The sequence below is a fragment of the Dermacentor variabilis genome, chromosome 1 (assembly GCF_050947875.1).
Source record: "Dermacentor variabilis isolate Ectoservices chromosome 1, ASM5094787v1, whole genome shotgun sequence".
Classification (NCBI taxonomy): Eukaryota; Metazoa; Arthropoda; class Arachnida; order Ixodida; family Ixodidae; genus Dermacentor; species Dermacentor variabilis.
The window spans coordinates 227,822,101-227,845,506 of NC_134568.1; the positions used below are offsets into that span (position 1 = coordinate 227,822,101).

A 23,406-nucleotide genomic window follows, 5' to 3' on the forward strand; every position below is an offset into this window, starting at 1 on the left:
AATATTTGTGAAATGTTCTAAGTGCTAAGGTGTGCTCTTCTTTAAAGTTTGGTTATTGCATATATTGCACAGAGTTGGCGACTGCTCAGGAGTGGGTGGCACACAGTCTGCAACTGGCACAACACAGAGATGTGAATGTGTTTGAGACTACTATTCGTGTCCTGGGTGGCCTGCTGAGTATGCATACCCTTACTGAGGAGCAGCTGTACCTTGACAAAGCGGTGAGACAGCTTGTATCTATAAGTGATGCTGCATCATAACCTCAGGCATACTTCTTTAGTATTTGCTAGTGGCAGCATTTTGTTAACTAATATTTAAGTGATCTAGATATTGTTTGTAGTAAAACCCTGCTCATGTATATTTTTTGGACTCTCCTCATAGATAGGGGGCAGGTGGTGTAATCCAGGAAAGCTAGTAATTTAATTGTGTTGCTAGACATTGGAATAGAAAACGGCTGTTATTTGCCTGGTGGCCTTATGTAGAGGGCTACCTATATGTAATGGTTTAGGAATGTCAAGTCATAACAAAGAAGGGTGCCGAGGAGCTCGGCCCTGTCTGGCTCTGCTAATTGCTAGCATGTTCTGTGTGTGTCATTCACTTCGCCTTCACTTTTCCCCTCTTAGCAGCATAAACAGAGTCTTAGACAGCTTGCATTTAATGAATGTTTATCCAGTGACACTTATTTTGTAAGAAAAGCTTCAGCTGAGACTCTCCGAGTGTAAATACATACGAAACAAACAGAAATGATCTCATTGCAATGAAATTTTCGCCATTTAAGGAAGTCAAATTCTAAGAACATCTTCAAGCATATTTTTATTGTTACCCTCAGTTTCTTTTGAAAGTACTATTGGCATAAATAATCAAAATTTATAAAGGAAATAAGAGTTTACAACAGCGTAACTTCCCAACAAAGTACTGTTGTGCCTGATTTCTGTAAACTTCTCACCAAATTTTTAGAACAGACTTTTAAATTTAAGTTTATATAAAATGGTAACACTGTTTCATAAGTTTTGCAAAAGTCTTTTTAACAAAACAGTGAAATGTTCTACACTTATGTAAATATATCTGTATTTGCTTGAGATGCTGTTTATACTGGCTGCTTGACAACAGCTTCAGACATAACAAACTTCTATGTTTCGGTATGTGACTTCTGAAGCTTCACAAAATTTTAAATAAGATTATTACTTTCAAGGCATAAGATGCTATCTGCTCACTAACATTTGTGGAAAATATTACTAGCTTGTTGCATGCAAAAGTGTGGATAGTGCAAGTAATTTTCCAACTCTGTCCGAGCTTCTTGCACATCAGAAGAGTCGCAGAAAGCAACTGGTAAGTTTTGATGCATGGTGAAAGAAGAGCAGTGGTTAAAGTTTTTATGAAATATTAAGGTTCCAGTCTCTATCAAACTTATTGTGTTAATTTATAGTTTGGCTTTGTCGAGGCTGATAAAGATGTGCAGAATACATCATGTATTCTCAACTTTCCATTCACTTCCAAAGTGCTTGGACAAGTTCCACGGCCCAGGCATTTTTTTTTAGCTTGCATGTATACGAATATAAAGCCAGTAACTTTGTTTTCTTCATATGTGCTACAACAAGTCAGTTATTTAGAAAAGTCCTAATCATATCTGTGCCATCAGTGTCAAGTGAAACGTGAACAGTGGAGCGCGTGGCCCAAGCATAGGTGAAGCTATAGGGGGTGCCGTCCAGTCATCACCATTCACAAGCGCACACATCCACTTTGGCCGCACAGCGCCATCCCCCTATAGAGAGATACTTTCGCTTCTGTTCCGGTTCTTGCATTTGAAAGGGAGAAAATAAAGAGAAAAAAGAACATATGCTAAAATATTGCAGTTTGCGGCAAGTATTGTCTCTCAGTTCGCGAAACCATAAGTGCTATCGGCGCGAACAGCAGTGCGCGTTGTGCAGTTTGTGCCGTCATCATTAGAGATAGATTCGCTCATGTGGTTTGATGCTTGTGCACCACATTCATTCTTTCAATTGGTCAACGTGCACAGCGCGGTATCGCTTGTAGTCGTGACGTTGGCCGGTGTGGGCGTGCCAAGCGCGTTTGGGCATTTGACTCCCAAACGAGTGCCGTGCGGCCAAATAGGATGTGCGCACCTGTTGATGGTGATGACTGGATGGCACGCACTGCGTTTTCACTTATGCGTGGGCCACGCACTCCGCTGTTCACGTTTCATTTGAAGCTGATAGTACATCATTCTGCACATGTGTTTTGTTCTGCTGCAGTGGTTTATAGCTAAAAATGTGCCTTTCTGCTGCAGGGCATCACTTCAGAGGCTTCGTATCTAAACTTCATCACCATTTTTGATTGAGGGCAGGCTGTGGATAGGCCTGTGTACTGACGTTATGGGTCATGTTAAGGAATCTCGGCTGCTTACCTCTCATATCCTGCGGGATTTTGTATGTAAAAGTACAATTTAAGGGCATAGTGGGCATGTTGGTCTACTCTTCAGATTTGTTTAGAGTTGATTGTGAGCTTTCAGTTAGATTTCAGATAAATCCAAGTTGTGTTTACAAGTTTAACTCTTTTGTTACCGCACCTATAGAAATAGATCAATTTGATCGATAGTTTTTCTACCAATTGTTAAACGTTTCTGTTGGAATTTTTTTACTTGCAATGTCATGCACCGTATGAAATGATGGCTGAATTTGAACTATTTGTCAGATTTTAGTTTCTGGACTATTTGTCAGATTTTAGTTAGACTAGGGTGTGTCTGGAAAAATAAAATTTCAACTGGAGGTAGTATTGTCGAAACCAGCCTCCAGTACTTCTAGCACTTCTTCAATAAAAAGACGTAGAATTTGCGCTTTGGCCTACTTGGCAACATAATCTTTAAATGACAGCAGCATTGAAGGCGCAGACGCTTCTCTATGGTTGTCAGTTTTTCGATCCGACGTATAGGCTGTTTTAATGATGCCTCAAACAATGGTAGATGCTCATGAGTATGTGTTATGTATGCTGATAATTGTGTTCAATCGGCTAATATCAAAGGTAACTTTATTTTTCCCACCGTGGGTTGCTTTTATCCACGAGTGCTTCGACAGCATATGTAGAAATGATCACAAGCATTCCTTGTCGTCGTGTGGGGTTTCCACTCGCACAAGAGCACGCAGTCGATTTCGGACCAACCTTCGACCGAAGCTTGACTAGCTGTTTAATCTCTTACATTTTGAACACCACCGGTGCAAGTGCCCTCATTGATTTCTGTACAATATTGTGAAACACTCCACATTACTGTACACCACTGTACAGGAACTAAACGAAGCATGTGGAGGCTCCAGTGCCAGTTGAATGCACGCCAGGCCACATTGCTTGCAAAGAAAAGCCGATAAAACGCAATAATTAACTATGAGAAGGGCTTCCGCACGCTCTCTGACCTGACACCCATTGCTCTGCGAGCATCAAGAATGCAGGTAAGAGCAAACCAGGTGCTTGCTTCAGTGACTAAAAGCAAGTGTGCCCTGTACAGTAGCAAGTTAACTGCTTTCACATTTGTGGAGCTACAGCTTTTTCGTTAAGCATGGGCATCGCTATGGCTAGTATTGACGGCCAACAAATCTTCTTAATATCTTTTTTTGCGTGATCTGACTTAAAAAAGTTGGGAACTAGGAACCAGCTGCATATTTTGTATATTTCATATCTTTTTTACTCTCAGTACTTATACTAAAAACAGTAAATCATTACTTTCATTTGTGTTCCTTGGGGTGCTTCTTTGAAGTTTAACATAAGAGTTCTAAAACATTGTCCGAAATTATTTCTGGTATACATCCATTCAAGACTCCAGTGATCAGGCTATAATTTTATGTATCGCAGTACCGTTGTACCGTTGCAACTACTACGTCTTAAAATAAAATATTAAAACATGAATCTACTGAAAATGAGCGCATTTGTAGCGGTAATGAAAAAGTTAAGAGCATGCTTTTTTGAGCCACACTGTCGGCAGACATTTATTAGGAGGCATTCTTGCTTATGCTTCAAGTTGATTGCAGATGGCTTGTATTGTTTGATATTTTCAGCACTAATGGATCACATGAAGATGGTATTGCAGACTACAGGAGCTGCATAGGTGAAAAGATAATCCTGAAGTAGCACTGACCATTAACACAATATGCGTAGGGAGTCTACTATGCAAACAGTTCCATTGCTCTTGCAGCTCACTGAAAGTTAATGGAGAGCTTTAGATTAGGGGGACGCAAGTGTTAAGGTCCGCTAGTGCTTAGGGCCATTCTACTGCGCAGACACAGTACCATGGCCCAAAGCACTAGCGGGGCCCAATGATTGCGTCCCCCTAATCAAAAATCTCTACTGAATGTTGAACTAGTGGTGGTGAACTAGTGGCTTTTCTGGACAGGTTCGAGGGGTTGGGTTTTACTTTTAATGTGTACATTTTGACATAGGACTCTTTATTTATTTAGTTATTTTTGACAGGGCTTTGCTCAAACTTGTGGCCTGTGGGCTGAGTGATCATCTTGGGTTTTCTGCACTTCCAAGCTTATATATTTTCAAGTCCTTAATCTGCATTTTTCTCCTTCTCCCAAACACATATTGTGTTCCACAGGAAGCCGGATACTACATATGTAGCACAGCTGCCTGCAGCATAGTCTCTCTGATGTTGTTCGTTGTTTCCTGACATGTAGCTGGAGCTTGGGCGCCGCCTGCTACCTGGGTTCCGGTCGGCATCGGGGGTGCCTTACTCTGACGTGAACCTTGCCTCCGGAGTGGCACATGCCCCTGTCTGGGCTCCAGACAGCAGTGTCTCGGAGGTGGCCACACTGCAGCTCGAGTTTCGTACTCTGAGTCGTGCCTCAGGGGACCCACAGTTTGAAGTATGTGGCACTTTCTTACGCTGCATACTGCAGACCACTTGCAGCTGCAGTAGTGGAAGTGCTGTTACAATTGTGCCAGTCCGCTTTGCTTTGTCATCCTGCTCCAAAATGGAAGTAACTCAGCCTGTAGATATATAATTCAAAGGGGACCAGATATAGTTGTTCTACTAATACCTTATTCTATGAAATTTTGATAATTTAAACTCAAGCTGATTGATAGTTTGAAGTTATTCTTTGGTCACATCACAGCTTCATGCATTACAATAGAACAGTCTCACCAGGCAGTGAAACCTCGTTACTATAAACACCCCATTAATGAATTTTTCAGATTAACAGACTTTTCGGAAATCCCCTGCTTACCGCTTATAGTTTCAATGTAAAAATATTTCAGTACTACAAACTTCAGAATACCAAACTTTTCAGACTAACAATCGTTATTCAGTTTCCATGTCACGTTAACAACACCTCAGTACTACGAAATAATATTAAGAAATCTGGGGATTCTTGGGTTTCTATGTATCCTTCGTAGCAGCTGGAACAGTAGATTGGCAGGCGACAAGGCACAGAAAGCGGCCGTTGCCATGCATGGGTTTGGAAAGCCTGAGACAGCGCCAGAAGAGAAAAATGCAGGAGCGGACTTTTTTTTCTATTGCGGAAACGACGACGCATCAGGTTCTGCTAGCACATGCTCCGCCCAGACAAGTGTCACCTAACAATGGAGGCACATCTCTTTCTTTTTTTGCCGTTTTCTTCTACACATGCCTCTTCTTTCTTTCATGCTTCTTTCTGTGGCTGTACCAGCTACGTGCGCAGAGATATGTAACCTCCGTGTTCGCGGGGATGCCACACGGTTACGCTTTCGAATATTTCAGTTGTCCGCCTTGAGTGAGACAGTTGTGGTGACCAAGGGGGCAAGGAATGTGAACAACAAACAATAAGATATGTTGCGCTTTGGAAGCGACATGGAGCTTCCTCTTTGCTGGTGGTTTTCTTCGCGTCCGCATCTCTTTTGTGTGCACCACTGTTACTATAAGGTGGTTTAATGGTGCATGATGGCAGAATATATGTTGAAAATATCAACAGCTGTGTTTTCGTTGATAGCTCGTATGGTGCCATTTGATAAACTAATGGGTTGATGGGCAGAATGGTTCATTTTGGGGCTTTCACTATAAGGACTTTTCAGAATAATAAACAATTTGCACAGTCCCCTGAAGTTTGTTATATGGAGATTTCACTATCAATACTTGCATGAGCTTTCTGGAAGTTGCTCTTCCGACATATTAGTTGTATCCTTCAGCTGATTGCAATAGGGCTCTTTAGTATGGCTGTAATGAATATCAAAATGTTCAATTACAAATTTAATGCAAAAAGTTAACTTCGAATGTTGAATAATGAAATGCATATGCTGTATTTTTGCACATATAACACACGCCAAAATTTAAAGAAAATTATCAGTAAAGTGGAGGTGCTGGTTATATGCAAAGTTCACCTCGAAGTGTGTCTTCACGGCAATGCCAGTCGTGCTGCCGTGAAGCCACACCTCAAGGCAAGGTTCTCAGCCAGTCAAAGTTTCGTTATCTCCTAAGTAACCCCACCCTCTCCCCACTCCTGCATGTTAAAGCTCCCTTCTCCCCTCGTTGATGGTCGCCAATTCTCCTCCCCGTTACAGGTAGGCATGTTGCATTTAGTAGTTAGCGAATAGCGCACGTGGTGCCGGCAAATTCATGCGTGCAAGCTCATACGTTCTCACGGCGTTCCCTTGGTTCACACAAAGCTCTTTGCAATACGGTAGTGAGCCAAACCACTGGTGGGATTTTCGGCTCGGTCGCGTTTGCTTCATCGCCATTGCCCATGTGAGGGCTTCTCCATCCGCACTGTCATCCGCTGTCTTGTAAGTGCTAGTTTCGAATCATGTCACATATCATGTGACTGATTCGTCCATGAGAATGTCGGACGTGTGAATCCAGCTTTCACAGTATCGCCGAAGAATGGAGTACTGAGCTACTGACCAAAGATATGACGTGGATGAGTCATGCATCCGCCAGTGGAGACTGATTTTGCAAAAATGTGGACATTGTTGTATTCAGCTGTTTCCACAGATTATGCGTGAGAATATTTTTTTTCTTTCCGGGCTGTTGTAATTGGGGGTGCAGGCTATACACACAAAAATATGCTGCATTTATTAGCAAGTTTCGTTATGGTAACATGTTGGAAAATCGAAATTATGCTGTCAACGGTAAAAAAATTAGACTAGTGAGACGTTATACTAAAAGATTGTGTATTTGACTCGTGCTAACTTGGAAAATTGGGTAATTCCCACTAGTTGTCTTTTCTCACCAGCATGTGCCTTATTTACAGCCTCAAATGCCCATAAAGTCAGAGGCATTTGACGCTGTGCCAGCTGTCAGTCATCAAATTTGCTATCAAGCAATAAGCTCAAGATAGCGGGCAGTGCTGCAAAACTAATAAATGAGCAAGCTAAAAGTTGCACTCACACCCAGCTAAAACAGAGTGGTGTTGTACTGTTTGCTATGACCGTTGTTCAGAAATAAACTGCGGGAACATTGTCTTTACTTTTCGTATGTTTTATGCCACTGCAAGCAGGACTTTTGCAGCACAGCTTGTGCAGCAAGCCCCTACTATTGTTTTCCTTCACCTGACTGACTCACTGTTGTTAAGGTACTGCAGTTGCAAGGATATAGCATAACCACCGATATCATGTTAGTTGTACTACATATACCGCAGGAAGTAGGGAGAGAGCACCTTTGATTGCATGAAATAAGAAGGTCGTAGTTTCACCGGAAAGGCGAAGCATAGATTGCAATACCAAATTAGTATACAGCTATACAAAGTAAGGATAGTAGCTTTATCAGCCTTGTAAACATTTGTTTACTGATGAAATTAACAAGCATGATGTTACACGCGGGCAAGCAAACATGAACACATCTCACTTGATGACCGCGTACACCCGCTTGCAAAATGCTGGCGTGAGGAAGCATGGCATCAGCAGCGAGCACATTGACTTTCATGCTGCCTCTTGCTTCAACACGAACTAAGCGGCAAGAACACAGTGCACACGAAGCTATCAGCATTCGGTGCACACTGTCCCCATCGCAGATCATTTTCAAGATAGGGCCACGTCATACGCAGTTTCCACCGGTGTAGAACGCCTCCCCCCTCCCTTTCTGCGACCCCCCCCCATTGCCTTGCTTGCGATAGAAGATGGTGCAATACCTTCCTTTGCATGCACGAGATGGAGCCACCATTGTCATTTCACCCCCACACGCTTTCACTCGCAGATACAGCATAAGCGTGGGGCGACAATGTTATTGCTCTTGGACTTTATGTGGAATGTCGTGGCAATGCCGACGGCAGTGGTGGAAATCCGCCTGGAGTGTTCATATAATTGCTGTCGCAATAAGAAATGTTTTGATTATAAATTCAAGTAAGCACGTGTAATGCACCCATACTCGTTCAGAACAATACCTTTTAGCATACCGTGATGCATGCAGGCATCGTGTTAATCATGTTCATGGAACACCCATAGCCTGCGAGATCTGTACTGCAAGTCTCGGCTCTAGCTAGGGCGCATATCATGGTAGAGAATTGGCCATTTTTCTATCCTAAAATGTTGTAACAGCATGTGATATGCTGCACAGAGACTCTGCATAGGCATACGGTGGGAAGCTGGCACATTTGCATAGCGAGGCCACACACATAGACAGGAATCGCTGCTGAGGTTTGGCCCGTGCGACCTATACTCCCACAAATAGCATTCTTATTGCAGTTGGATTCTTTTATGCAGTTTCCCCCATACACTTTCATTGCACTCTAAGTGAACCCTTGCTGTCTGCAAACCCATGCTCCTTGCTCCTGGGATGCTGGCTTTTTGGCAAATCTTGGGTGTCTAGTGGCTGAGATCTTTTTATAGGTGAAATTCTGCCAGCAGCACAAATTTGTTGCAATATCCAGCACGAAACCAGATACATATTCTTAGATTAGACAGAAACAAGCGCTAAGAACTGTGTTTGCTCTCGCACAGCCAGCAGTATATTCGGTTTGTTTTGAATATTCGTATCCAGCTGCGTATTCAAAAATTTTCTAATATCTAGTTTTTGAATCAAATACAAATATGAAAAATATAATATTCAATGGTATTTCAAATTTTTATATATTTGCACACCCCTACTTTTTAATCATCTGAGGTTTCTTGCATGTATCACCGATTTGGATGGCCACCAAGCTTGGTTGAAATCATTGCCCACATTTCTGATGTATGTTTATCATCGTAATGCATTGAATAAACTTGTTTCCATCCATTTGCGACAGTGTATTTATATAAGGAAATAAGTATTGAAATTTGCTTGTTTTTACTTTCTTTCACAGAATCAAACCGGTAGCAGAAATAGAGCTTCCAGAAAGCGTGTTTCCTTGTTCTACCTTAAAGCATACACATTCAACTTTAGCGAATGGCTACTTTAGTCAGGCACAACAGGCGGCGAACAAGTTCTGTCAGCTAAAGATAGCTGTGTGATACAACATGGAGCTTTCTGCATGATATTCAAATGAATACTTTAATTTTACTCAAGTGCAAAACTTGTAAAGTCCTCTATCCTGCTCAAAGGCCTGCTGCATGAGCCAGTTTTGTTGTTGTATTCGATACACTTGAACCTTTGGTTCTTTTGGAAAGGTGCAGAGTCAGAGGCCTTTTCTTGCATGCTGCTGCTGCTATTTTTGCATTGCACTTAGAGTGTTCTTGTCTATTGAATGTAATCAAGAGGAACAAAATAAGTCACACAGATTCCTTAATTATTCTGCTTTCACATTTCTCAGAGCAGAAACAAAGCGACGGCAATCGGGGAAATGCAACTGTAGCATCAATGTTGCAGCACACATCCTGGCAAAATCAGTATATTGGATTACAAGACTGCTAGTAATTCAAACAAGATGCAGGACAGCCAATTTTTACAAGGCTCTCCTGTTATGCTCACTGCTTAGCACAAAAATCTGACTCCTGAATGTAAATTTAAAATGCCACATTGTTTTGTTGTACAGCCTGGCATATGCAGTACTTGCATGTTTTCTCCACACTGTGTGCACCCTAGCTGATGTATCATGTATCTTTTCCTAGCATCTGGCTTCGACAAAACAGACTATCAGCTCCTTTCAAAAACTCAAGAAAGCTTTTCTGTACAATGAAAAGTCCTCTGCAATGAAATATTCTTTATTATGGCAGCATGGGCCGTCTTCAGGGCCACAATTGCAGCATGTTGGGGTCTGACATGCGGTAACTTTCTGCAAGAACCTGTTCAAATTAAAAAATGCTGTGCAGGCTTGCCTTTCAGGCAAAGCTGAAACGGGCCCTGAAACACTTTTTGAACATTGTAAAAAAACTTTCCCAACTTGTTAGCCAGGCTCCTGGGAACATGTAAGCCAAATATTATTGCACTGCATGCAGTAGAGAATTTACAATCTTGTGTCAAAAATCATGAACAGATGCTTTCTCTCGCCTCCGCAGTGTCGTCGTCAAAAGCTGATCGAAAGCAGTTGGCCCACCAACGCTGTTGGCTGATTTCATTATTGCGAGAACATTCTCAATAATACATAATTTCTAATTTTGTGTTAAAGGAATGACAACTATATATGTGTCTGTGATCTCAAAAACTTGAAAAATAATTTCATCTTTGCACTGCGCATAGCTGCATCTGCTGCACGTGGCCTCTGTGATGGCAGCAGCCTCCAAGTTCAGCAGGCACTGTTGTACTCAAATTGAGCCTGAACTTCTTCACCATAGTGGCTGTGAAAAGGATTACCGCTGTGCAGGGCAGCTGACTTGGTACAAAGCTTTGCATAGGGCAAATTTTTTTCTTTGCACAGTGTTGGCATTGTTCTAGTCGTAGAAATTGTGTCTTTTTCTGTAAAAGAAAACTTATTGTGTAAATAAATGTATTTTTTAACCATGAGTGAAAGTTTTGTGCGTTTACAAGCAGGCTGCTCCTAGTAGAAACAGTTTGCACAAGTTTATGTGCAAACATACTATCATGAATAGTTCTAAGATTCTAAGAAGGGGGGGGGGGGTCTTATTTAGAGAAAACCTACTGTTCATACTCAGACTTGAGCCCTTTCTTTAAGTGAAATGTAGCATTATTCTTGATAGACATCATGTAAGAAGAATTTTATTATAACTTTTATGGTCCCTGCTCTAGTTTATACCACTAGAATGGCATGTTTGTTTATTTGTGCACAGACTTTCATACTATGCCAAGGTTCAGTATTTTTACAGGTTTACATTTTACCCTTGACTGCAATTGCTAGCGCCAGGGCTGATCAGAATTTTGACCTGTGGTGTGTAAGATCCTGATTTGTTACAGTAAGCACCTAGACAAGCATTTATGACACACCAGGCACACACCTGTGGGATGTGTACGTGGTAGTTTAGTACATATCGCCATGGTAACATTTCTTTTGCAGAAGAAGGCCTTTGCTGTGTCAGAGCTGTTGCACCAGTTGCCCAAAAAGGAAGGCCTAGTGCCCATGTTCATCAATGCGGAGACTGGCCGCTTCAATGCTGATTCTACATTGACCTTGGGGGCTCGAGCTGACAGCTACTATGAGTACCTCCTGAAGCAGTGGCTCCAGACAGGAAAGACCATTGACTGGTGAGCAGCTAGATGCTGTCCTAGATGCTGTCCTAGATGCTGTAATGGCCTGCTTTAAAAAACAGTCATTCTGTGAGGCGCAAGGGCTCATATTTATAACACTAATCGCAGAGTGGACATCCTGGAGTGCTATGAAGGTCTACAAAAGTACTGATTGTTTGTTTGCACAAGTAGACATTCTGTTACATTCATTTCCGCCCCATCATTATCACATATCCTTGCAAACACTGCCCATAGGTGTACAGTTAAACCTGGATGTAACAAAATTGAAAAAATTGAAAATTTTTCTTCATATCCAGGTTTTCCTTGCATGCAGTTTTCGAGTAAAGACTAGCATAGATCATGCAAAAACAAAATGTGACGGATGCTAATCCTGATTAACTACCCTCTGAAACATTTATTTAGCAGAAAAAAAACTGTGATTTTTCCTTGCTGTTTCCGCACAAGGAATGACATGACGCGGTGCTCCAATGAAACTGAACCATCCAAGGCTGCCTCATCGTCCTGTGAACAGACATGATGGTGCAAAACTTTCATAACCTCCTTCGTGGTAGGCATCGCAAACAGTGCATCTGCCTCTGACAAACCATCACCGCAATCTTTGGTTTCTACAAGTGCCGCTTCTGAGACCTCTTCCGTAGATACAGCACCACTGTCTGCCCACAAAAGTCAGGAAGTCGGATGTTGTTGGGAGCTCCACCACTCGCGTATAGTGCATCCCACGCTTCGGTGACATCAGGTGGGTTTGAAGGTACCTCTCCATCTTCGCAGACTCCACCTTGGGTGACTGTACATATCTGGGCCTTCACAAAGCATTTAGAGACTGTCTCTGCTCTAACTTCTTGCCAGGACGCAGCAAGCATCTTGATCGCATGAAAGATATCAATTTTCATCTGCTGTTCAAAATGAATATCCAGTAGAATCTTGTCCATCAAGCGGCGATGATAGCAGCACTTAAAGCTGTTAATGACCCCTTTGTTTAAGGGCTGAATTAGGGATGTGCAGTTTGCAGGAAAATACTGCAGCTCGATGTTCGAGAGCTGAAGGCCTTATGCATGGTGCACAGAGCAATTGTCAAGCAGAAGGCAGGTTTGGCAACCTTGTCGCTTGACGTCTTCGTTTACTGCTTCAACCAGTCAGAGGAAATTTCCCATGTCATCCAGGCTCTCAAATTAGCCGGATATTTCACCCAATAGCAAATGGGACTCTCTTATCACTATCATCACTATTGGTGCAAAGCAAAACCGTCATGTGGAGTTTGCTTTGTTTTCCGCCACAACAGTCATCTCCTTTCAGCGCCAGCTTGCGATTTGGCAACATCTGATAGAACAAAACCATCTCACTGGCATTGTACAAGTCCGCCGCCTCATAGCGGCTGATTATGTCAGGCAGCTTCTTGGCCATCTACGAAGCAAAGGCTTTACAGTGTGCAGAGGCAGACTCAACGCTAATAACTCTACCGACGACACTGTTCCGGCTCTTGAATCCTTGTAACCAGCCCATACTTGTCTTGAAGTCATCATGGCCAAGGATGCATGCAATATCCTTAGCTTTCTGCTGCAGGATTGTGCCACTTGTGGGCATGTTTCGTGCCCATGTGCTCAGAAACCATGTAAAAACAGCCTTTTCCACATCAATGTACATAGACGGCTTCAGCCTTCTTTTCTTGCAACTTGTACCCGGCTCCGCTGCATTGCGAGTCCTGTCTCTTGAACTCAAAATTGTCAATAGGCAGGTGGCTGGGATGTTGAACCGGGCAGTGACATTCTTCTTCTTTTTGCCTGCGGAAATCACATTCACAGTGGCAAGTTTGTCTTCAGGAGACAAAGCTTTGTGTTTTCTGATTACAGAACTCATATTCGCAGCGAACCGACATGGCCAACAATGAAAGCATGCCCGGTGCCACGCTGAGACAGGAGTAAGCCTAACACAGATAAGCGCCAAACTGAGCAGGCATAGTAGTGCCACCTGATGTCACAATTACATAAGCAAAAGCTGCAGAGCATGGCCTTTGAGATGGTCTGCCGGCCCCGACGCAGCAATGACACGCTGGCTGACAATCTCGAAGGCCACGTGAGAAGGTTGCTCTGCTTACCACTGAGTGGTGCTAGCTGTTCTAGCAGCTGTTGTGTCATTATTGCAGTGACCACTCATTTGTGATCGTATGCATTCCTCTCGCAGCCTGCCCATTATCTTACATATTTTTAATTATAAATGCATGTTGTGCATACGAATTTTCAGTAAAGTTGCGGCTGTAAATAATAAATGATCGTTGTCGCAAATTCGTTAGATCAGGGTCAGTCACCGCAACGCCTTCGTTACATGGAAGTCACAAATACATTAGCTTCTATGGGGATAGCATTGGGGATTGAGAAAAATACGTAAAATACAGGAATTCGTTACATAGAGGTTCATTACATCCAGGGTTAACTGTAGTAAGTATAAGTAATCAGTTGCCTGAAGGTTAATGCTACACTATCCATTACTGTAAATCTGTTATTCATGATGAGCGGGGGGCTGCAGGTGTACAATTAAAGTTATGCTTCATTTTATTTGCACTCTTCCTTTTTTTTTGCTAATTGAAAATTTTAATATTCAATGCAGGCTAAAAGACGACTACCTGGCTGCTGTGGAAGGTGTGCAGAAGCATTTGGTTAGGCGTTCAGAGCCCAACAAATTGCTTTTTATTGGAGAACTTGTGCGTGGTCGGACCTTCTACCCCAAAATGGTATGGTTAATTAAAGTTACTTTTCAGGGAGCATAGCACATATTGGAAGCTTCAGCATGAACTACATATACAGTTGATACCCCCAATAACGAAATCAGCGTGGCAAGCAAAAAAATTTTATTCGTGAGAATTTCCTTGTGAAATTAGACAGCGCAGACATCAAGGTGTGCTGAGAAATTGAAGTTCACTGTGAAACTTCTGGGGCCGTATTCTGTAGCGGTTCGTTTTGGAACCGGTTCCTTTTGGCTGTTGCCATTGGTCGGCGCTTCGTTGTCGTCATCCCTGGTGGGCGGGACGACAAATTTTGATGACGTCACACAGGTTGCCAATCATCTGGAAAGGAACCGGTTCCCTGCTACGAGAGGAACCGCGGAGAAGTGGTTCGCTCGAGGGTCGCGCGCGGTGGCGAGCATGATGTCGAGGGTTGCTAGGGCAACTGTGGCTGCCGGCTAGTCTCGCGCCAGCTGACGAGCCGGCACCTAGATGAGACGAGACAGAGACGGCAATGGCGGCTCCTTTGGTTGTGCTAGGTTGTGCTGCTGGCGAACGCCGAAAGACAACGACGCGACGAGAGGCAACGACGTGACGCGTTCGGCATGGCCGAAGAAGAGTTTCGAAGGCATTTTAGGCTCTCCAAAGACATAGTGCGACGTCTTTGCGATGAGCTGGAAGAACATCTCGGACCTCAAAGATTTCGTGGTGTCGACACTAAGTGCTGTGCGCGCTGCGTTTTTTTTTTTTTTTTTTGCCACCGGGAGCTTTCAACAGTGCATCGGGAATGAAGAAGCGATTGCACTGTCGCAGCGTTCGGTCAACCGGATCATTACAGCCGTCGCCAAGGCCATTACGGTTGTGGGCAAAGAAAAAGGATGGGTTAGATTCCCATCCACGGCGCAACAGAAAGCCGCCGTCAGCTGTGCTGGCCCAACACACACGACGCCTTTGCTAGGTAGGGGTGCTCTTCGACAAATGAAACGAGTATTTCGCGCTGCCTCGCTGAAACATGAGGACCCAGCCGCCTGTCCTTGTGCGACGACATAGTTTCGGTTTCGGTGCGCGAACAAGTCCAAAACGTAAACAAAGCGAGGCAAGTTGTTTGCATAACGTATGGCACACCACCTAGCGACTAAATAATATAACAACACAAATAAAATTACAACTCCCAGTAGCCGTCTGCGCCGCAAGCTCACATTTATTACTGAAAATATATTTGCAAGTGTTCTATACAAACCAAGGTTTTTTTATCAAAAGCAACATCCTTCAATTGCTATACCGTCCCCCAAGTACTAACAAAAATGATGACGTGATCTTCCGGCAGACCGCCGCTCGTTGATTGGTTCCCCTCACGCCGCCCCGTTCCACTCTTTCTCCGAGTGACGTAATCCTGACGTAACAGCCAAAAGGAACCGGTTCCAAAACGAACCGCTACAGAATACCGCCCCTGGTAGCCTACTTTGGTAAGCCTGTCTCGAGGCTATCTCGAACCGCACTGCCAACAGCATAAAGTACGCCCCATGCATAAGTTAGCGATGGCGGCTGAGGCTTGGAGTGGTATCTCCATCATATAAAACCAGACTGCCAACAGCAGAAAGTATGCCTCCCGCGTCAATTAGTGATGGTGGCAGTGGCATGGAGTAGTACTATTCTCCATCACTTTCGGGGATATGATCACTTTTGTGAAAGCTCCGCGATTCGACGCCATACATATCAAGGCCTATGAGCAACAGCATTCCTGCATTGCTAAGCACACCATCTTGGCACCAGGAATGCTGTTACCCACGTGCATGAAACTCTCCCGTAGACACCTATGCATAAGGTGCAGAGACACGAAATACATTGAATCCTATAAGCGTTTAAATGTTGTTCTCTCTGGCTTTCATTATCACAGGGTTTGACTGTAATCTATTTTCATAATTTTTCTTTGGAGTAAGTGTGTGGAATCCACAATCTGATATTCATCATCAGTTAATCGCCAGTCTGATATACGTCAGTTGATGCCATTATTGAGAAGGTCCCACAGTAGCCGACTGATTTTCCAAACCTTGCAGGGACTGAAATATAGTCCTAAATATTGAACAGTCAGAAAAACTCGGTTCACGGAAAGAAATGAAATTTATTAAGCCTTAGAGCGGTTTAAGAAAATCCCTAATGATGCCCTGCCTTGGAAGGCAGGGCATCGCTTGGAGGCGATCAGATTTGCTTAGATTTGCACAAGAGTTTGCCGTCTCCGTATACAGTCGACAAGAACGTCACCACATTGGCGACCTCTGTTGGTGGAGATCGCCATGGAGATAGAAGAAATGAGCCATGTTTCTTTGCACCAGTTGGCTCTCGCAAAGGCACAGGAGGTGGCGTTGATCACACAAACATGAAGCCGCGCAAGCACGCACAAAGATGTGACAACGTCTCCGAGACACGAAGAAACGAGCATGTTTCTTCGCACCACTTGGCTCTCACAAAGGCACAGGAGGTGGCGCCATTAACACAAATGTGAAGCCGCACAAGATGCGCAATGCCTCCGAGACACACCTGCTCTTTGGATACCGCATGCAAAATAGCAATTGAAACTTTAAAAAGGAAAGATAGGAAAAAAAAAACGGATCCCGCATTAAGTGATTATGACGATATTGCGGCCACTGGAAGCCAAGCCAGCAGGAAATCCAACATGGTGGCTTTTAAGATCAGGTAGCGTGGCTCAGAATGGTGATTTAGTCTGGAAAATCAAACTTTGGCAGCTAAATTCGTCTGAAAAATTGGTCGCGAAAATGCAATAACTCATGGAAACCCTGGAAGTGCATATACGAAGTCCGGAATATCCAACAAGTCTGAATTTTTGGAGTCCGAAAAATCCATTGGCTACTGTAGACTCCCGTTAAGACGAACCCGGTTAAGCATAATTTTTGTATATACAATGAAAGCTCATTAATTCAAACTTCAATAATTCGAATTTATGGATAATTCGAACTGTACAATTTGGTCCGGCCAAGGTCCACAGAAGTCGATGCACAAAAAAGCCCGTTAATTCAAACGTGAGAAGGTTCCACCACGGATAATTTGAACTACGCGCCACCGTGCCGGCGGCTTGGCACCTTGCACACGGCCAGAGAAACGCGCCTACTGCCTACACACAAGGCTCGGTCTCCTCCGGAACGGAGACAACGGTGAGAGAATGCAAAATCGAAAAAAATCTAACCGGCGTGGGGTCAGCCAGAAGGCAGCGGCTGCTGCCTCCTCTCCGTTCTACATGACCTCCGATACTTCTTGCCCGTCGGGAATCTCGGAGGCTTTGCAAATCTTGTGTAGCTGCTAATGTTGTGCGGCAGATGGTGCGGCAAGCACCGAAACACAGTGAATCAAGTGCATCGCAGCTGCACTTGCAATCAAGAACTGGCAAATCGGGGCCTTCGCCACATTCACATGTTCAGCGTATTTGTATCAGCAGTCTTCATCGGTTGTGCATGTCCGTTTTCAGCTTAGGATGTTCCGGCCGTCACAATTCTTTATGATGGTGTTAAACCTCGGCTAATGTTCGTTTCGGTGGACGCCGGTGGTGTGGCACAGTCGGGCCCAGAGCTGCGACTTGAAGATGGCGTGCGCCCGCGGCACACGCCATCACTTTCTGACATGCCCTACTGCTTCCAAATCGCAGTGTACTGTTGTTCTCCTTCACTTTCGTTAGTTCGAACTTTCGTTAATTTGAACTGAAGCGGCTTCCCCTTGCGGCTCGAATTAACGAGCTTTTACTGTATAAGGAACACTGTGTGAACACTTGGCTGTTTCCTCATAGGTACAGTGCAAAATAAATGCGCTAAATGCAAACCACTAATTTGGCTAAGCTGAACTTTTGCTGCCGTCACAGACGCCTGCTACTTGTCTCAGAAGGGCTTGGGCTGTCAGACTTTGATGAGGCAACTGTGATAGCTACACGAGGAGCAAATGGTGTTTCTGTGCACTTAAACAGCTGCACCAGTATTGACAGCAGCATGGAAACCCACAGGGCTTACCATGGAGATAATTGGGAAGGTTTTTAAGTTTCTTTTTCAGGCTGATCACTTATGGTCATGACACTGTCCAGTAGCCATAAGAACCAGCGGTGTTCTCACATGATGCAGCTGCAATCTTTTTCTGCATTCTTTTTGTCAATGTGAAGGTCTTAAATTATGTTTAGCTAGATAGGTGAAATGTCAGCTTTTGTGACAGCGCACAGGTTTGCACAGTACTACTGGCAAGCAACAATTACTCAATAGAATAAGAGTGCATAATGTCCTGATCATTGTGTTGAGCAGAAAAAATTGTCAGGAAAAGAGATTCCATGCCAACAGGACACCAACAGGACAGAAGCAAAGCAGTTGTTTTGCAATATGCACATCTAATAAATCTTTCTTTTCTTACATCTACCTTTTGGTTTTAATGATGTTTCATTTATAGTTTTGTATCATTAATATGTGGGTTCACCAAGAATAATACATTTTGACATGTTTAAATAACTTTTAAGGTGAACTTCTGGTTATGTGAGCAGATTTTTACTGTTCCTACAAGAGTGTCTTAACAGAAGTCCACTGTACTTAAAAAAAGAAATAAAAGCGATAAATAAATCTTGAAAATGATGCTTAGACAGTCTTAAAGGAACTCTGACAGTGATTGTTAGGCAAAGTTACATTGCCAAAGTGTTATGTTGTTTGGTGTCATGTTTGTAGAGTGGATCAGAGAGCACATTTGCTCCCTTTATGATGTATCGGTAATTACAGGACCACTTGGTGTGCTATTTTCCTGGGACATTGATGTTGGGCCACGTTGTTGGAGGAATGCCACAAGGTCACATGGAACTTGCTTTAGACCTTATGGACACTTGTATACGCATGTATTCAATCAACCCAACATTCTTGTCACCTGAGATTGCCCACTTCAACCTTAAACCACAGGGCACTCGTGATATTTTGATAAAGGTGAGTTGATGGGCTGTTTCCCTTTCTCTGCTGCATAAGGTCTGTTTCTTTCTTTAATCTTTCCATGTTGTATACAACACTTTAGATTAGGTGGTTATACTGAAGACAATATCCTGCTTTGTATAATGGCATCCAAAAATTCTAATTCAGTGTGTCTTGCATCGTGCTTCATGAGTTCAAGGATCATTTAAATGCACTTTTCTTTAAAAGAAAAATACGTTAAAGGGACTCTGAAACGATTTTGACGATTTTTTACAAACGTACTGAGTCGTTAGAGTAGGTCCTTCTGATCATTAATTGATGCATTTAAGTGCTCCGCATAAAGCGTGTAATTTATTATAACGTCTTAAAAGTGTACATCGCTGCCGATCGCAGCACACCGCTCGGCTGAATTTTTAGCCAGCCCCTAACCATTTGACGTAAATTGTCCTAATGACGCTAGTAGGGCGAGCTATCCGATTGGCTAACCAGGGCGCGTAATCGATAAATTTATGGTGAACAAATGTTGTTCGTAATAACTGGAATGTTACTTAATTTGTTTTTATAAAAACAAAGTATCAGAAAGAGAATGCACAAGAACAATTTCTCACTACATTTAAGCGCATTTCCGGCACACAGCAATTGTGGTCTGCTTGTGCTACAACGTGCTTCGTGTTGATGAAAGCTCCGCAGTTAGTGTCTGTCTCAGTCTTTTTGCAAGCACCATGATTCGCCTTTGCTGCGTTGTGGGCTGCAAACGTAGCGACTGGCAATATATCAGGCTGCAACATCGTGTCCCTCTGCAAGTCAGCAGACGAGCGGAGTGGCTGCAGCACACCGGACCGTCGCTATCCGTTAGAAGCCAGGATTTGCTCGTTTGCGGCTGTCACTTTACACCAAAATATTACTACCACAATAGCGTTTCGCGAGTCAAGTATTCGGGTAAATGCAAGCGTAAGGGGTCAGGGCCTGGCCGTTTGACTGTGCCGTTTCACAGGATGAGCAGAAGTGCAAACGTGAATGATCTGCACGGTGCAGCCACCTGGTGGCACAGAGCTCAACCAAACACAGTAGCAGTAACGAAGTGTATTCTTTGCTGCTGGTCTAAATTTTTCTCAGGAGCGTAATCGTTAACTCGTTGTTTTTGTAAATGTTTAAAATGTTCTTTACTTGGTTAGATATTAGCTCTTTGTTTGGCTGGTTAAAAGGACAGACACTAAAATACTAAATCGGCATGGACTGTTTACATACCATTCCAGAAACATTGCAACACTTGTTTCGTGCCAAGAAAAGACTTATTTTACGAGAAAATTGCATCTGAAGGGTACGAATACCTTTTTCGAAATTAAAATCTCCCGCCACCTAACCGGGGGAGTGGTGACGTTGCATACACCATCACCACCCTTTGCTGCCGTCGGTGAGTAAAACAGCACTTGACAGACGGCGGTACTGAGCCAAGAAAGAGTGGTGGATTCGCCTCTGCAGCTGCTTTTCGGTCCAGTGGCATGGACCGTTTGCGCATCCCGCGACATCACTTGAAAGTTGAATTCTCTGCTACTTGCAGTTTGTGCGAGTTTCGCGAGCCAGCAAAACCAGCGCAGCACTACGCAATCAGGAAAGTAGTGAAACACGAAAGCACGGGCGACTCAGGGTCGAGCGAAAACGAAACCTGTCAACCGCCCGCGTCGTTGTCCACAGTGATTTCAATTAGTTCTTTTTTCTAAAAATGAAATAGAATTGGACAGGTGGCATTTTATTTCATCTTATAATACAAGGATGTTTTTTTCAACCAGTAGTAGAGTACTAGTGACAGAATTTAACTCAGGAGTGCTTTTGTCATAGGGAAGTGCTTGAATGTCCCGGGGGAGTCTCTAATCATGTCGTGCATTTACCTCAATTTCTCTATTAGTAATGCTCTGTTTACGATAATATTGGCGTATTAGAGATTCTCAAGCACTAATCTATCACTTTAGCTTGACTTAGTATTTGCCTTTAGTGTCCCTTTAAGCTCTGCGCCACCAGGTGGCTGGACCGTGCAGACCGATCAGGCCGCTCACGTACGTTGACACTAAAGTTCCTTCATCAGCTTGAGTTTATGCCTCTGCCCATCCGTTGAAACGCCAAGCTCGCCTTTGGTTACCGGAATACCAGACACGTTCAGCGCTGTGACAGAATGCTCGCAGCGTACGCTGCTTCGATAGCTCTCGCTTGGGGTCGACTGCCAAGCAGCTGGTGAAGAGGTTGGAGAGGCTTCACGCGCACGCTCCTAGACAACCGGAAGTAGATGACATGAGGTGCCATCATGATGCAGAGTCAGTGAAGGCGGAACTTAGCCCCGATCAGTCGGCGAGTTAGTTAAGGAGAAAATGCATGGCTATGGAGGAGGGTAACTTGTAATCGTCCGTAACTCGTAATATGACACGCTTCACACAAATTGTGGGGCAACTGAATAACTTTAGCTGTACCCTACACGTCTACAAAATTTGTCTGAACTGTTTCAGGGGCCCTTTAAATGTTGCTATCTGTGGTACCCCGATAATGTGTGATAACTACAAGGGTAGTGCAAATATATAAATTGGTTTGAAGCGAAGTCATGACGAATAGTAATTAGTGTCTAATAATTTCAAACTGAACAGTTTTAATATTTGTGGATTTGGCATAAAACCTTGACAAGTGCCATAAGGTGACAAAGCTAAAAAAGGTACCGTATTTCCACGATTGTAAGTCGACTCGAATGCAAGCTGACCCCTCCATATCGCATGTGACAGGGGGAAAAAAAAGAGCGTACCCGAGGGCGCATTCCATAACGAAAATTTATTAGTCGCTGGTATGGTCACTGGACTACTTGTCTTCACTTGTGCCATCGTTCTCACTAGTGCTACCATCGTCATCGCTGCTACAGTCCCGTAGCACATCGTCTTTCAGCGAAATTCCACATTTGGCAAACGACCGCACCATGACATGTTGTGGAACAGCAGCCCACGCTGAATGCACCCAACCACATGCACCCGTCAGGGAAGCTCTTTTGACAGGTCCGGTTGGCGTAAGTTCGCGGTCTTCTGCCGCCAGCCACTCGTACTCACGGCGGAGCATGTCTTTAAAAGGCGAAGATCTGGGCTTGTTTCATGACCATGTCGCACTTCACTGGCAGGGACCGATCACGCATACCGAGCAGGGACCGATCACGTACGCCGCAACCCTGGCCTACAGCTCCAGAAAGCGTCCCGACTTCGGCCTGTGGGAAATTCTTCGCTTGCCATCACAGATGAAAATTTTGCTTCGCTGCAGTCGCCACTCTCGCGCCACCCGTTCAGAAATATCGCACTTGCTCGGCGCTGCGCAGTGATTTTTTTTTTTCTTCGGTGTAAAGGATGGCAGCCCTCTTGAACGCTGCCGTGAATGAACGCTGCATGTTTATGGGCCTGGAGCACTCATGACATGAGTCATGACGACCGAGAAAGCGTGGAAGTAGCACGTAGCCAGCAGTCAAATCGAACACGTCAAACTAAGAGCTACAGGGAAAGAGAAACACAGGAGCGGTATCTGCTCTTCCACGAACTATCAACACTCCCCGCAAGCGCCACCGTTCTGAGGGTGCCGCCGCAAATGGAACAGTGGCACTTCCAAATCAACCATCGACACCCACCCCCCCATGAGTGTTGCGTACGCTGTAAAACTCTAAAAAATGTTGAAAAACCCTTCCAAAAAGTGAACAAATGCGCGGGATAGTGAAAAGCTATGGGTAGGGCCATAGAGCAAACATAAAATTGTAACTATGTTGTAGCTCCCCTGATATCTCATTGGTCTTGCTTTTTTGGCGGTGCCATGTTTTGGTTTCGATTGTAAGTCGACCCCACCACTTCAGATATTCAAATTTTTAAAAAATAGGTCGACTTACAGTCATGGAAATGCGGTACTTTTCTTGCAAAGAATAAGGCAGTTTCATCCCTGGAATCAGTTCAATTTCACAGTACTGCTATTCAGATGTTTTCATGCATTACAATACGAACAGCACAGAAAATTAGTCTTTTTCTCCATGTTGTCCTTCAGTCTGAAATTTCGCGATGATTGAGGCTGCGAGAGTGTTTTCCGTTTGCCTGGCGTGATACAGGCAATGGCGCAAAGTGTGACATTGACTATGCGATGCCAGCAGTAAGCAAATTCAGGGGCGGTATTCTTGGGCGATCACTTTCAGAGGTCACTTTTCTGAGATTTTGCGTGACTTGGCACAGGATGTGTCG

General features: G+C 43.9%; 1 protein-coding gene across 5 annotated transcripts in view; it reads left to right on the top strand.

Annotated features, from left to right (window-relative positions):
• alpha-Man-Ib (alpha-Mannosidase class I b) overlaps positions 1–23,406 on the top strand; it is a 64,119-nt gene that overhangs the window by 17,196 nt on the left and 23,517 nt on the right. For 4 of the 5 annotated variants that reach the window (XM_075670332.1, XM_075670340.1, XM_075670357.1 and 1 more), the window contains 5 exons: positions 73–221; positions 4,665–4,853; positions 11,325–11,512; positions 14,117–14,240; positions 18,989–19,186. In XM_075670332.1, the coding sequence (XP_075526447.1) occupies positions 73–221; positions 4,665–4,853; positions 11,325–11,512; positions 14,117–14,240; positions 18,989–19,186 (848 nt within the window). The remainder of the gene's footprint in view (positions 1–72; positions 222–4,664; positions 4,854–11,324; positions 11,513–14,116; positions 14,241–18,988; positions 19,187–23,406) is intronic. The other variant, XM_075670352.1, reaches the window with a different exon arrangement.